The 15,926-nt window shown below is 36.7% G+C and overlaps 1 protein-coding gene across 10 annotated transcripts in view; it reads right to left on the reverse strand.

Moving 5' to 3' along the window:
* The window catches only part of tns1b (tensin 1b), a 235,509-nt gene that overhangs the window by 85,530 nt on the left and 134,053 nt on the right, over nt 1–15,926 (reverse strand). For all 10 annotated transcript variants that reach the window (XM_059562497.1, XM_059562504.1, XM_059562500.1 and 7 more), the window contains one exon: nt 3,776–3,814. In XM_059562497.1, coding sequence (XP_059418480.1) covers nt 3,776–3,814 — 39 coding nt within the window. The remainder of the gene's footprint in view (nt 1–3,775; nt 3,815–15,926) is intronic.

Raw genomic sequence — 15,926 nt, forward strand, 5'->3', positions numbered from 1 at the left:
CCTATTGAACGAAGTTAACCTGAGAGAGCGTGCCGTTCACCGACACCAGAATGAACGAGTTCACAGTAACGTTCATCAGGCATTAATACAGCACGTTCAGTTCACGTTCGCCCAAAATATGAACGAGTTCATGAACTATCGTTCAATGAACGCGTTCAGGCACAACACTGTTAACAGTTCAGCACATTTCCTGCAGAATTCACATTACTGTAATACAGTAACATGCACGGTAATAGTTACTGTAATAAAATTTAAAAGTTTTTTTTTCTCTTTTTTTTTACAATAATTATATTTTATATTTATAACATTTTTCAAATATAATTTTTATATGTAATTTTATACTTTTGTTTGAAAATTAAAACAACTATAATGAATTAGTTAGTTAAATGATTTTGTTATAATTTTAGTAGTAAATATTAAAGGAAACATGAAACACTTTTTTCTTTCATTGGGGTAAAATGTGACCCATTATTTCATCATTAAATTTAGCCTTATTCATATAAACACAATTAAAATTATTTTAATAACATTTCAACACATTTTCTGCTAAATTCTCGTTACTGTAATAGTAATTTATAAAATGATCTTTAAAATTTAATTAATCATAAATGTAGTACAACAAATACATACATACATACATAAATATATCATATGATGGGCCCTATCTTGCACCCAGCGCAATTGACTTTGTACACCGACGCATGTGTCATTCCTATTTTGCACCCGGGCAAAGCGCGCTTTTCCCTCCACAGAAGCACGTCGCTAAACTAGGGAATGAACTTGCGCTCCCTGGGCGGTTCAGCGCAAAAAAGGAGGCGTGTTCCGGCGCAAACGTTCCTTCATGCTATTTTGCAGGTTTAGAAAACAATTGCGCCACTAACCAGGAAAAAATAGTTTAAAGTCAGTGGCGCGTTGCGCATGTTATTCATATGCTATTTTAAGGGCGCATGCTTGGCCATAATCAATGTAGCGTGTGCACAACGCGCACGATTCTCTCATCCACACAGAAGCATTAGTCATCATTTTTGCAAATCATACATTATTACGATAGATAGATAGATAGATAGATAGATAGATAGATAGATAGATAGATAGATAGATAGATAGATAGATAGATAGATAGATAGATAGATAGACAATTTATTATAAAAGCATACATCTAGCTTACACATTTACCCAAATTATAATACGCCTCTTTAACCGAAGTTATTTTGGGTGGGTTTCTCCATCCCCAACGTCCCTAACGAGAGCGTTGCTCTCCTTGGCTGTGAACCGCTCCTGGCGCGCGTCTGGCAAATCCGCCGTTATAATAGGAATCCGCTTTAGAATAAGCGCGCCTCCTCTTAAAGGGAATGTGAGATGATGCTCTGATTGGTTTATTTCACGTAACGCCCAAACCACACCTATGAATAATGAAGCTACTTCAGACCAACCCATTTTAGATTTGCGCCTGGCGCAAGAGCCGTTTATCCCGCCGGGAAAACAGCAACAGCGCCGAGACCTACCCACAAAGTTACTTGCGCTTTGACACTTGCGTTTCAGATCGTTAAAATAGGGCCCAATATGTTAGAATATAATATAATCATTTAATTAAAAGAAAAAAATACAATTATAATTTTGTATTGTTATAATTTTGGCAGTGGATACGTTTAATTGCAATGAAAGCAATGTCACAAGGCAATTTTTTTTAAGTTGATAACATCACCTACGCTGAACCTTTTCATCCACAATTGTAAACTCACACTGGCATTTGATCCTTGTTATTGGGTGTCAGATCACAGGTCCAATCACCAGCCATCCAACCATCTCAGCAGAGGAGAATTTACCAAACATGAAGCGAGAAGAAAGCAGGTCTACAAGATTCAGGCGGTCCACAGAAATCTTCCTGAATTCACCAAAAAAAACTTTAAACTGGGTTGTTTTTGGCTTCAGTGAGCTGCGGCATTGTAAACAGTGAGTTCGGCAACTTTGTCCTTGCTGAAGGCAGCGTGTGTGTGTGTGTGTGTGTGTGTGTGTGTGTGTGTTAGTAAGTGAGTGAGAGAGTGCTGAGGGACAGCAGCATAATCACCAAAGCTTTTCACCACAGAAAACAAAGTCACTAAATATTCAAGCTTGGGATGTTCAAGCTGCAGGTCCAAGCCGTTTCCTTCATTAATCGAAATACAAAGAACCCTGCTTATGAGTTCTACTTAGTGAAGCTTTCCACTTTAACATTAATCAATAGAATATTCTGAAAAAAATAAATAAATAACATTTTATTAGATGGTTATTATTATTATTATTATTATTTTCACAAGGTCAAAGAGCTTTTTCTATAAACGACTCCCATCTCTGGAACATGTACTAATTGAAATTAAAGCAGAAAATGACATAAAGCTATTATTATCATTACTATTTTTTTTTATAATATTTATTTCACAGTTTAAGAAAAACCTTTCTGAGGACTCAAGATGCAAATTAGCATATGGTGTACTTTCTATGTACAATGCATATTATCCAGCTTCTTTTGGCTGAAATCACGATTTTTGTACTTACCCTATCTATCAAAAAAAAAAGGTTTAGTTAAATTAAGCTTATTTCAGTTAGTTACTAAGGCAATTTTTTTCATCTAATACTATTATTTCTTCAATAACCAAAAACATTTTAATAGTTTTAATCGTTTTTTAATTGATCAAATTCAATTGAAACCAATACTTATATTAGATTATCATTGAAATATTAATATAATTTTAATAATCCAATTATTTTGTTTTACATTTGTTAATTTTATTAATAATATAATTTTAATAATGAACCCTACAAAATTAGATATTAATATCATATATAATATAATCTATTTTAAGATTAAATATAATATTAAAAAAAATAAATTTTAAGAACATATATGCAACTTTAAAGGACGTTCAAAATAAATATTTTTGATGGTGTTGATATTTGAAGAAAAAAATAATAATAATTTATTTATTATATAAAACATTAATAGATTCATCCCTTGGTGCATAAACTTGTATCCTTGGCATCTTGTGGCATGTTTTGTCGCATATCAAAAAAATCAGTTTATGTTTCTGTCCTCCAGATTCTCAGTTTTCAAACCTGTCCTCAGGACAATCGTTTTTATAGTTCAGTTCATTATTCTTTAAACAGGCCATCTGATTTCAAGTGTGTGTGTGTGTGTGTGTGTGTGTGTGTGTGTGTGTGTGTGTTTACAGTGCCTGCGGAGAGATTCAGTACCTGCATTCACTTACACACAACACTCGCTCTACCATTTGATACTATATCTGGGAGGTGATTGAAGGAATGAGTGTGTGAATAAACCAAACCATGTCCAACTTCCCTCGAAAAAAAACTACTGAAAATATGTGTTCCATTTTGAGCACATAATATAAAACAAGAGACTTTTTAGTAACGCGGGTAGAGTAATGATGGATTCTGGCTTGCCTCGCACAGGCAAGCGTACATAGGAGCAGGACGAAAGAGATCTTTTGGAGACCAAACACACAATTCAAACCAAAAAAGGAATGTTCACTCTGCTATCGCTCATGCTTTGTTATTCCCCCCAGGATTATTTTAGTCTTGGGAGAGATCTGAACCGAAGACCCCAAGCTTTTATTTCTTCTTTTATAAATATTAACGGTTGTGGGATGATGCGTTCTGGCCTTTAAAATGGGAAAACATATCTGTATCATCAATCTGATTAACAGTTCAGATTCCGAGTGATGACTGTTCTATGAAACGATCAAAAACAGGTTATCAAAACAACCACAGACGTTCTTACCAGTTCATAGTTGGCAACAGGAACGCAGGAGGATGATACCTGCAACACAGAAGAAGAAAAAAACAAATATCAACCCTGATTCTGTGACTTTCCAGTCAACATGAAATGTCAACACATTTCACCACTGTGTTATGACTATTTTCAAGTGAAATGGGATTTTTTCAACAAGAAAAAAATGTAAGACGGGACTTAATTTTATCCAATCGGAGCCAGGTGTTTGGAGGAGAGCGACTGAGGCTACGTCTACATTAATTCAGATACATTTGAAAACAGCATTTTCATTTTAAAACGCTCTTCGTCCACACTAGCATTTTTAAGCATTTTCCAAAAGTGTCTCATCCACACAGAAACATCAGTAAACGTTAAAGTCGCTTTCTGCGCATGAGTAAAGCCTAAAAAAAGCTCACTGCAGATGATACACACGGAACCGACATGAGGCGTTTTCATGCAGTTTTTCTGACAGGAAATTTTATTAATTTTATTTACAAAAAGATCTCACCATTCACTGACGTGTCCAGGTCGCACACACTCACAATTGTATGTATGTCCGATCTATAATGCACTGCCCTCATGTTTTGCCACAAATAGCGATGGCGAGTAAATTTGCTTTAGTCTTTGCAGGACTGTGATATGAAGCGTGTACAAAGTAAAATATCTGTAGGAATAGTGTGAAAGTACATGGCACATAACGTGCACAATACCAGTATAAACACGGATATCTATTGGTATAGTATGCGTCACATGACTAAACTTGCGTCATGGTTTTCAAAAGCCTCCGTTTTCACAGTCCACACTACAACACGAAAACAGTGTTTTCAAATTTATCTCTGTGTGGATGGAAGGCTAAAACGGAGAGAAAAAGATGCTTTTTTTAAACAAAAACGTATTAGTGTGGACATGGCCTTAAGAAGGATTCATGAGATAGGCTGAAATAGAAAGCTGTTTCAGAGCCAGTGCAACTTATTACATTTTGATAAAAGGTTACCAAGACGTTTTGCTTTCATATGAAAAACATGAACAGATGAATTGTGTACAATAAGGAACATTTCAGAAATCAAATTTGTCCACAAAGCATTGGTGAACCTGATAACTTTCACACAAAACACCAGAAATGTACTGTTTACATACAACTCCATCCCAGTGATATTTTTGTATTATTTATAAAATATTTTAGTATTTATTCATATTTCGAATGAGATATTTTCCATTTTAACTTTAATTTTGAACAGGATTAGAAAGTCGCTGATGTTTAAAGGTGACTTGCTTTGTCAGAACTCACAATCTGCTGAAGTCCATTATAATAGGATTTCTGCTCAGGCCACTGCCACAACCGCCTCCCATGAACAAATGAGCTCTGTACTTCACAAACAGGATGGAGGGCCATCATTTCTGGCACTGCTTCTACTGGAGTATTAAGAAAAACTGTTTTCAGGCAAAACTGCATCCAAGGAACCTGAGCTGTGCACAAACAGTAAGACCTCCTCGCACATCTCCACAGCTGTGTCCAAAAGCAATGGCAGCTGCCTAGTCAGTCGATGACTAAACAGACAGCATTAGTGTATGAAGCACCTCCTAAGGAAGGAGACAGACTTTAGACAGACCTCTGGCATCATGACGCCATGTCTGATGATTAAATTCAAAGGACTGCTGAACCACACAAAGGACTGCAGGATATCATAAGCAGCAAAAATGATAAGATTTGGATTTGAACATGATTTGGTGTCTTATGAGCTTCATATACTGCAACAAGGTATTTCTATAAAAATAAAATAAAACAAAATAAAAATACAAATACAAATATAATAATAAAGTAATGAAAAATTATGCTTTTTTTTTTGTTAAAAAATAAATAAATAATTGATCATAGTATAATGATTCAAGTAACATAATGACTCAAAATCAAGATGTCGTCATATTGAAAGTCAAGTCAAGCAAAATGCATTGTGGGATACAGTATTGCATGTGCGCTCTGGGCCAAAAGAGGCCATGTGTCACAGCGATTTACCACTAAGCCTGTGACTTGGAACCCACAAACATGAAGCTGGTTTATTTCTCACTGGTCGAGGACACATGTGGTAAATAAATAAAGTCAAGGCAACTTGGGTCAGATTTCAGTTGTGTCATTCCAAGGACAACTATTTATGAATTCCCAGAGTTCAAGCATGTCTTTGCAAAATTTGATTCAGATGAAAGTGAGGAATTTGACATGGTCTGGAAGCCATTTGTTTTGACAGCTGAATATATATATATATATATATATATATATATACATACATACATGTGTGTTCTATTCTAACATCTGGCATTTGTGTTACATTTGCTCGGTCCATTTAAATGCTCGTCTTAATGCTGACAGAGCACATCGGGTTTCACAATGTCAGTTTCCCGTTTATCAATGACCTTGACTTGTCATTGATAAATTGTTCCTTAAAAAAGGTACTGAGCCTTAACTAACTGAGTTTATAGTTTAACAGGTGTACTGGACCTAAAAATCACAACATGTCTGTATTGTATTGGTGGTGTTGGTGAAAACACCACAGCGATGGCATAGAAAATCTGTACAATCAGCCAAAATAACCTAGCAAGTGCATAGCATTGAGAACAGATTGAGTATTGAAAACATCTACATTGTCATGCAAAAGTTCTGGTTTACTATGGGTAAGAATGTTCAGTCTCATACCTCCACTATGTGAACAGGATGTTTTCTTCTTAATGAGGGGCATGAGACTTTAAGCATGAGCAGTGCTGCTGTTTGATTTGACTTCCTGCCAAAAAAAGGTATTTCCAGCTGTGGATGTTGAGCCGTAAAGAACATAAACATTGAAAATCTCTTGTTTTTTCTCACTACAGGTCTCAGCATATCTAAACAAACTAAACAGGAAGACTGATAAGAGAGAAAAAGCAAGCTGACATCCAACTTTCGGATAAGCTAGACAAACATGGATACACTATTTTTAGAATATTAGGCAGTAAATCCGTACATTAAAACAGCAGAAAAGAGTATGTAGATCTGGGAACCTGCAAACAGATCAAGTTTGTGTGTTGTTGTTTTTTATAATAAAATAAAAATAAAAAAATAAACGGTATTATAATTGTAGCTAATATTTCTTATGTATTTTTATAATATTTATTGTAGCATATCATGTAATGTTAGATAGATAGATAGATAGATAGATAGATAGATAGATAGATAGATAGATAGATAGATAGATAGATAGATAGATAGATAGATAGATAGATAGATAGATAATTGTATTGAGAATTGTGGCATCCCTAATATATAATAAAATTTAAAAAATACATAATATATTCATGATGCACTTGTGTTATGTAATTAATTTTGTGCTCTGTGTTATGTGAACTATGTCCCATCTTGTTCTTTTAACATCAACGGTCTGTCTTCCACCAGGGCAGAAAAGTCTGTTCCAACCTGGCATGCAAACCAAACCACACACATCCCTATCTCCACCAGACCCAGTGATACCACTGTACCACTCCATAAGACTAATGGAAATCTCTTCCTAATCTCAGTCCATCTCAGAGCTCTGCTCTAAGCCTTTCTCCAGTCTCCTATTACAGGCCTGGTCATTCTCCAGACTGGATTCCATCACCTGGCCTACCTCTGCAAGCAGGTACCTGCTGATGACAGCCCGTCCACCTGCTATCCATAACTAACAAACACCTTATGTCTGCCCTGAGATCTGGCCCAACCCAGCATGCCTTCATGCCTCTAAAGATGCCTGGAATGTTTGAAACGGAGCCTGACGACTTCTCTTTCAGAGGTCATTCTGGAAAACCAACCAAAGAAGGGCTGAGCAGTATATTTACTACACTTTATATTTACTATGATTTTGTAACTCTATATATATAAACACACACACACACGTTCGTTTTTGTGAAAAGTGGGGACATCCCATATGCGTAATGGTTTTATACTGTACAAACTGTATATTCTATCACTCTACACCAACCCTACACCTAACCCTAACTGTGCTGACAAACAGCCTGGGAGCTCCTCAGTGGTGAAACTCCTCCTCCTTCAATCGGTGGTGAACCAGGTGGAACAAATCTTCCAGGTAATCTGAGCGTGCCAGTACCTGGCTCTGTTGTTGTCTTTAGACCGCAGTCAAAGGAGCATTTAAAGCACCACAAGACCAAGGAAACCATCTTTGTCATCAAGGTGACTGTGCAAGACCAAGCCTTCCACAATACTGTGAAGGACAGCCGGTAAGCGCCATATTGGCCATGTTTGGCTAGACTGACTTAAGCAGTGCAGTGCTAATGGTACTCTGGAAAACACAAACTCTTAACCCTTGTTGACTTTGATAGGACTTTTGCAGTGGTATTTGTAAATTCAAATGTTATTTGTGGGGTATAAAGGAAAAGTAAGAAAAGCCAAATGCATTGTTTGACAAAGAATGTGTTTGAAATGGTTAAAAGTAATTTAAAATTTTTAGAAATCTTAATAAACCAAGTTCTTAATTCAGTTATAAATGTATAGTCTAAAATTATTTGGCTAAAGATACTTGGTTAAAAGATAAGAAAATTCTGAAAATTAAAATACCAATTGATTGTTTTTGTAAAGGATATATAGTTGTGTGGCTACAATGATGCCTTAGAATAATTCTTTACTATGAAAATACTGCTTAAAAGTGGAAACCTTGTATTTTATAATGACAGTACTGTGTTTATCTGAGGTGAATGTGAAGAATTGTTTAATTTGGCTGTCAACTCAAATAATAACTTGTATTTGTCATCTCTTTTGAGGTTTTTCACCTGTTTACTGCTATCAAGGAATGGTAAATAAAAGACAAACAACTGTTCCCATGGCTGTTTATTGAGTGAAATTCCAGTTAAAAGCTTCATGTGGAGGGACTGTCCTTTTCAAGTGGGGAATTACACAAGAAATAGATCAGAACATGACACTAACCCTCACAGGAAACTTTGTGCATTTTTACTTTCTCAAAAAAAAAAAATAATTCTGTATGGTTTTTAAGCGTTTTGAAAAATGGGGACATGGGTTAAGTCACCCTCTCCTCGTAATACCTGTGTAATACCCATGTCATTATACAGAGTTGTGTCCTGATATATTTACACACACACACACACATACATATATACAGTATATATATATACATATATGTGTGTGTGTGTGTGTGTGTGTGTTACAATATGTATGTGTATGTGTAACTATATCCTCAAATGCATTGTTTCTATGACTGAAAAAAAAATCCTGTTTCAGAACATAGAAACAAAGTATATAATTCATAATGAAAAAATATACTGAAAAAATAATATATAAAAATATAGCCATGGAAGCACTGACCCTAATCCCATTTCTCGAGCCTGTCCTCCAACAAAAAACGACCATATAGGTCGTTTGTGCAAGCACCTTATTACGACCTATATTTACGTTTTAAAGTTAAGCGCCCTCTAGCAGGCGTAAAAATAATGACAGTATCGTGTTGCGTCTGTCGTCATGAAATGACGTATCACGTCATTACCAATCAAAACGTACGTTTATTTAAATGCAATGTGTGAGCTTTTTACACCGATCTCACAGTATTTCCTACATATTTTACTAGGTTGCTTATTCGTTCGAATGACCACACCTAACCCCACCCCTAAACCTAACCCTCACAGAAATCATGCTAAATTATGATTTATTGAGCATATACATTTTCGTGCATATCCGTTCCCTGGGATCGAACCCATGATAGCATGATTACATATCAAGGTATAACGCAATAATCTACCAACTGAGCTACACGAAACACAAACCAGAGTGCATATAAAAGAATACAAAACATTAATATGAAAACGATGTTTTGCCGATAGGGGCACAATTGTAGGATACGCTCTTATGGGTCGTATTTCAGGGATTTGGACAAACGACCTATACGAGCGTATTGGTTGGAGGACAGGTTGCATTTCTCAGGTTAGACCAGGACATTCAGAACAGCTAGACCTCGTCTCAGTGCAAGACAGCATGAAAACCGCTGCTTGGAAGGTCAAAAGACGACTTAACAGTGTTTGGAGACAATTAGCACAATAAAAACAAACAATCACACACTTTAGTGGGACACTTCATATGATGTCACTGATGTATACGCAACCCCCATTGATTCACATGTGTCAAAACAAGACTTCATTTCTGTTTTTTCTTTAAAATCCACACTCAGCATCTTGGGCTTGGGACTCAGCAACCCCAGCTACTGGTCTGCTCATTTCTAACAATTGGAAATACTCAACCCACTCTCCCTTATGCAATTATAACTCATTTGAATCTCATGTGATCACTGTAACAGCTCCTATACAACTCCAGGTTGAGGTAATTTACCGCCCTCGTGGGCAAATTCTAGCCACATTCCTAGAGGAGTTGGATGCACTGCTGTCCTCATTCCCGGAGGATGGCAGTCCAATTTTAGTCTTTGGAGACTTCAACATTCATCTAGACAAGCCTTATGCTACAGACTTCCATTCACTCTTTGCTTCATTTGAGCTCAAACGACTTACCACTACAAGCATGCACAAATCAGGCAACCAACTTGACTTAATTTACACGCAACTGTATTGCAGGCAACGATTTGGTAAAACCCCTATATATCTCTGACCATTAATTCATTAAATTTAAACTATATTTTGCTACCTGTGTGCCACGAACCCCTATACCGGTTACTTTTAGATGAAACCTACGCTCCCATTCCCCCTCCCATCTTTCCTTCGTAGTATCCTCCTCTCTTCCCTCACCTACCCATTTATCATCTCTGGATGTGAATGCAGAAACTGACACTTTATGCTCTACTTTAACCTCTTGTCCAGACAATATTTGTCCACTCTCTTACAGGCCAGTACTGGCTTCCCCCTCTAACCCCTGGTTATCCTATGTTCTCCATGAGCATTGGACCAAACTCAGGGCAGCAGAGAGAAAATGGCACAAATCAAAAGATCCGTCAGACCTGAGTAAGTATCAGTCTTTGCGTTCATTTTTCACTGCTGAATTCCATACTGCCAAATCTTCATACTTCCACAACAAGATCAACAGCACTCCAGACATACTCTCTTCAAAACATTAAAGTATCTCCTCTGTCCCCCTCCACCACCTCCCACCACTTCTATAACAGCTGATGATTTCGCCACATTCTTCACAGACAAAACCAGAACAATCAGTAGTCAATTCTCAGCCCCACACACACAGGACTTCAAACCAACCACACCCACCACTAAAACTCCCATCTTCTCCTTCTGTCCCCTAACTGAGGCAGGAGTATCAAAACTTCTCCTCTCCAGCCATCCTACAACATACCCTCTAGACCCAATGCTCTCACACCTTCTCCAAGCAATCTTTCCTACACTTTTATCAGCACTCACACACATCAACACATCTCTCCTCACAGGCACCTTCCCCACTGCATCCCAGCAGGCTTGGGTAACCCCACTGCTCAAAAAACCTACATTAAACACTTACAGATAGCTACAGACCTGTCTCTCTCCTTCTATTCATAGCGAAAACCCTTGAAAGAGTTGTTTTCAACCAGGTATTAGGCCTGCACGATTATGACAAAAATCATTGTCGATTATTCCCTTGAAATTATTAATTATTATTATCACAATTTACATTGAATTATGTTTATACCATTGTTTGATGCAACTGCATGCCATATTTTTATATGAAAATAAACAAGCTGAAAACACTAACTGAAAAATCTTTAGTGCTTTTCTATAGTATTAAGCCTCAAATGTTAATTATATATCAGGCTGGTTTCTTCTTAAAATTATTTAAAAAAAAAATAATAAAGTAAAAAATTAAAATTAGTGTTATAATGTTATACTAAAACTAAAGCAATGGAAAAACTCTTAATATAACATGTAGAAAAAAAAACATCTTAAGAGTGCAGAATAACATAAGTGGACGATTAATTGTCACTTTGAATGATTACATAATTGTGGCATCCATAATTGTAATCGCGATTAGAAATTTGATTAATTGTGCTGCCCCAACAGGTATCATTGTTTCTTTCACAGAACAACAAACTGAATGCTAACCAGTCAGGTTTCAGGAGTGGCCATTTAACTAAGACTACACTACTGTCAGTCACGGAAGCCCTGCGGATTGCAAAAGCTTATTCCAAATCATCAGTTCTTATACTGCTGGATGTACTGTATCTGCTGCTTTTGACGCTCTCAATTTGTCTGCCCTCTCACCACTGGGCTTCACAGGGATTCAACTTCACTGGTTTGAATCCTATCTCACTGGTAGTGCTGGGCGGTAAACCGGTTCAAACCAAAAACCAGTATATATTTTAGTTACGATGAAAATTTTTTATATACTGCCATACCAATGTATTTAATTACTCAACGTTCGGAATGAACGTTATGCTGCGCCACGGCCGCGCAACACTGTTTCAGATGGACCCTTTTACAATGTTGCACTTCTAAGCAGCGACTGCGAGGTGTGGTGAGGGTAAACACAGTAGTGCTCTGGTGTTACGTTATAATGCCTGTTTCACACATACTCCGTCTGTTGTGCGTATTTTTTTAACGCACCCATGTTAAGGGATTCCAGCGTTCATACTGCACGAGGTTGCAGTCTGTCAAGTGTGTTCAAGGAGCGGTGCGTCTGCAGCAGTGCAGTGATCATTTACGTGCCGAGTCTATTTTTGCTGTGCTGCAGGCGCTGAATAAAAAAATTAAAGCGCGTTGTTCGCAGGAAAAATGAACATGGATGGACACGGAAATGCAGTCATTTCACAATAAATGTATACTAATTAAAGCTGTTTCACACGCAACACATGGGTTTTTGGCTAGGTTTAAAACAAGAAAAAGTGCACTTTTAGATAAACAAGGAAAACAATATATATATTCACTTTATGGAGGCAGAACAAATAAACAAAGTTCATTAAGACCCGTGGGGTTGCTTGTGATAAAGATTTAAATGCAAAAGGTACGAGACTGTTTCTGTATGTGGTGTTTTAATTTTAAATATTTTAACAAAAAAAGTAGGCTAATTATTGTGTTTAAATGTTTTGCCACTTGCTTGAGCAGCTTATTATACAAACCTAGAAGTAAAATGCATGAATAATGCGTTGTTTATATTTATTGAGTTTAAACTAATGTCTATACCTATGAAAGATTGTTACTGTTCTGTGATAAAAGACTCACAATGCTGAAAAAAAAAATATATATTTGTTTTTTACATGATATGAAATCAAAACAATGAACAAATGTTGTGTTTGTGGGCTAAACAGACGCGGATCAGTAGTGGACTGCAAACGCATCCTGTGTGAAAGCACATTGAGTCCGTGCTGCGGATTGCATATGCACTGCAGACGGAGTATGTGTGAAACAGGCGTTACAGGGAAGATGGATACTGCAGAACTAGTAGAACATGACACAGAAGAACTTGCGCCAAAAAAAGGAACCATTTTATGCAAGTGCTGTCGGACTAAAAGCACGTCTTGGAATATCAACCAGCAGAAAATGCATTGTACACCTGATTATGCATGAAAAAAAAAAATAATTATTCTAAATTAACATAATTTAGAAAAAAACTGTGATATACATTTTTGTTCAAACCGCCCAGCACTACTCACTGGTACGTCTTTCAGGGTGACTTGGGGAGGGGAGGTATCCAAAGTAAATCAACTGGTCACTGGTGTTCCTCAAGGATCAGTTCTTGGACCCCTCCTTTTCTCCATATACATGACATCACTGGGTCCCAATCATACAGGCACATGACTTCTCCTACCATTGCTATGCTCCAACGGTAGCTGCACAGATCTCCTGGTGGACATCTCGGCATGGATGAAAGAACATCATTTACAGCTCAACCTGTCAATGACTGAGCTTCTTGTCTTCCCTGCCATTCCAACTCTACAGCATGATTTCTCCATACAGCTAGGTTCTTCTACAATTACACCATCAACTTCGGTCAGAAATCTTCAAAGACCACATTGAAAAAAGACTGCTCGATCTTGTAGATCAGGGACCTTTCTAATGGACCATGCTGCACAACAACTTGTCATAACTATTTTGTTTGTGAAGAGTTTTGATAGATAATGAGGGAAAATCATTTTCAAATTCATCTTCCTTTCCCTTTTTTTCAGCATTTATCCTTAGCTCTAGTTTATTTATAAATCTGGCATTGTATACTGAGAATACTGCTGTCTCTCTGTTGGCTTATGATCCTAATTTTTTAGGTAACTTTGGATAAAAGCATACTTTCATTAGAGTAAGCTCATATTTCTGATGTTTTGATGAGTATACTAAAATTTGAAAATACTAATGATAAATATTGGTAAGCTATTTCTAAACATTTGACTGGTAGTAAATATAACAGAGAAAAAGAATAAAGGTTGAAGCAAAAAAAAAAAAAAAAACAAGCTTAAACTTTGATTTTCAAACCACATCAATTGTGACTTACAGATAACAAGACAATTCATTCAAATTCTAGAACTAGAAATCAAATCAAACTAAATAATTTCCATGGCTGAGTTCGCAAGCAAGAATTCCAGCTGTTTTTCTGTCTTGTCCTAATGCCATTTCAGACTATTTCTCATATGTTTTCAGGATGTCTAATCAGCTGTGCCGCATCAGGAGGCTTCTGGGGCAGTGAGGGGGAAAGCACAAAAAAAAAAACTGTCCAAACTTTTTGGCTGCCATGTCAGTAACACAAAGCCTCAGTCAGTGTGCTCTTTGTGTGGAAAAGAAAGAGAAACAAAACGATTCGAGGGAAAGAGACAGAAAGGGTAGTGGATGTGTGTTGATAACACTAGTGTACAAAAGAATATTAAATAATGAGTGGTAATTGTGTTGTTGCATTCCTTACGCTTGTGTTAACAAGATTAAACCAACACCTGTTGCCTTGCCTTCAGACCGCAGCCCGAATCATGTGTGCTGGAGCTCAACCAATCACAACCAACTATAAAGGGATAGTTGATCCAAATATAAACATTTTGACATTATTCACTCAGCCTTGTGTTCCAACCCTCTATTTTCTTTCTTCCATGAAAAACAAAAGATGTCAGGCAGTGACCGTAGCTGTCAAGCTCCAAAAATTTAATTTATTCATGATTCAAACTCACTGCATTTTCTACAAGCACTTTCATGTATATCCAAGATTGTGGAATATTTGCATTCGAAACCAAAGAAGTACAGGAAGAGAGATGCTTGCAAGGAGTCTTGAGGTGGTCCATCCAAAAATGAAAATTAGCTATGCATCTTTTAATTTCACAAGATGTTAATTGATGGACTGAAGTGGTGTGGATTACTTGTGGATGTTTTTATCAGCTGTTTGGTCTCTCATACTGATGGCACCCATTCACTACAGAGGATCCATTGCTGAGCAAGTGATGTAATGCTACATTTCTCCAAATCTGATCTGATGAAAAAAAAAAAAAAAACTCATCTCCATATTTGATGGCCTTTCAAGATCACATTTTCAAGACTAAATAAATTTCCATAACTTTGGTGATGATTACTGGATTATTTTTTATTCATTTATTTATTTTATTTTTTTGATGATTACCGGATCATCATCATATAATTCCAACAGTAATTTCTAAACCTAAGTCTAACTAGAAAAATATTCACTACGAAAAAATCCATTAATTTGATTAGTATTATCGAATTAACCATTCACTTAAATTTTCAGAAGAGAACTGCAAAACCATCAGAGTAGCTAATATTCAGCCACAATGTATTGTCTGTTTACAATTTAACAGCTTTGCCATGCCACAGAGGAATGGAAAAACTGCACAGTCATTTCCTCAAAAAAATAAAAAATTAAGCAAGGACTACTGAGCCACAGCACAAGTTTCATCTCCAATCACGAGAGACTTATGTATCTAAGGGCAATTACTGAAACTCGATCCTGCACTGAGAACCAGTTACAACACTATCAGGAAAACTGTGCAACATAATTCCCCTTCTGCACTACACATAAAACATGATCTCATATACAGTATATCATCTACGGCAAGAATTGGGATTGTTGACCTTGTAGGGAATGAGTTGGTTGTTTGCTGTCAGTGAAACACGGCAGGTTGAAACAGGCCAGAGCCATCTGTATTTAACTCACAAGATACAATATAATGAGTTATTGGCCAGAGAAACTCTGCTTTACAAGCAGGTGAGGAGAAGTCCCGAATCA

Source organism: Carassius carassius, chromosome 11, assembly GCF_963082965.1.
Source record: "Carassius carassius chromosome 11, fCarCar2.1, whole genome shotgun sequence".
Lineage (NCBI taxonomy): Eukaryota > Metazoa > Chordata > Actinopteri > Cypriniformes > Cyprinidae > Carassius > Carassius carassius.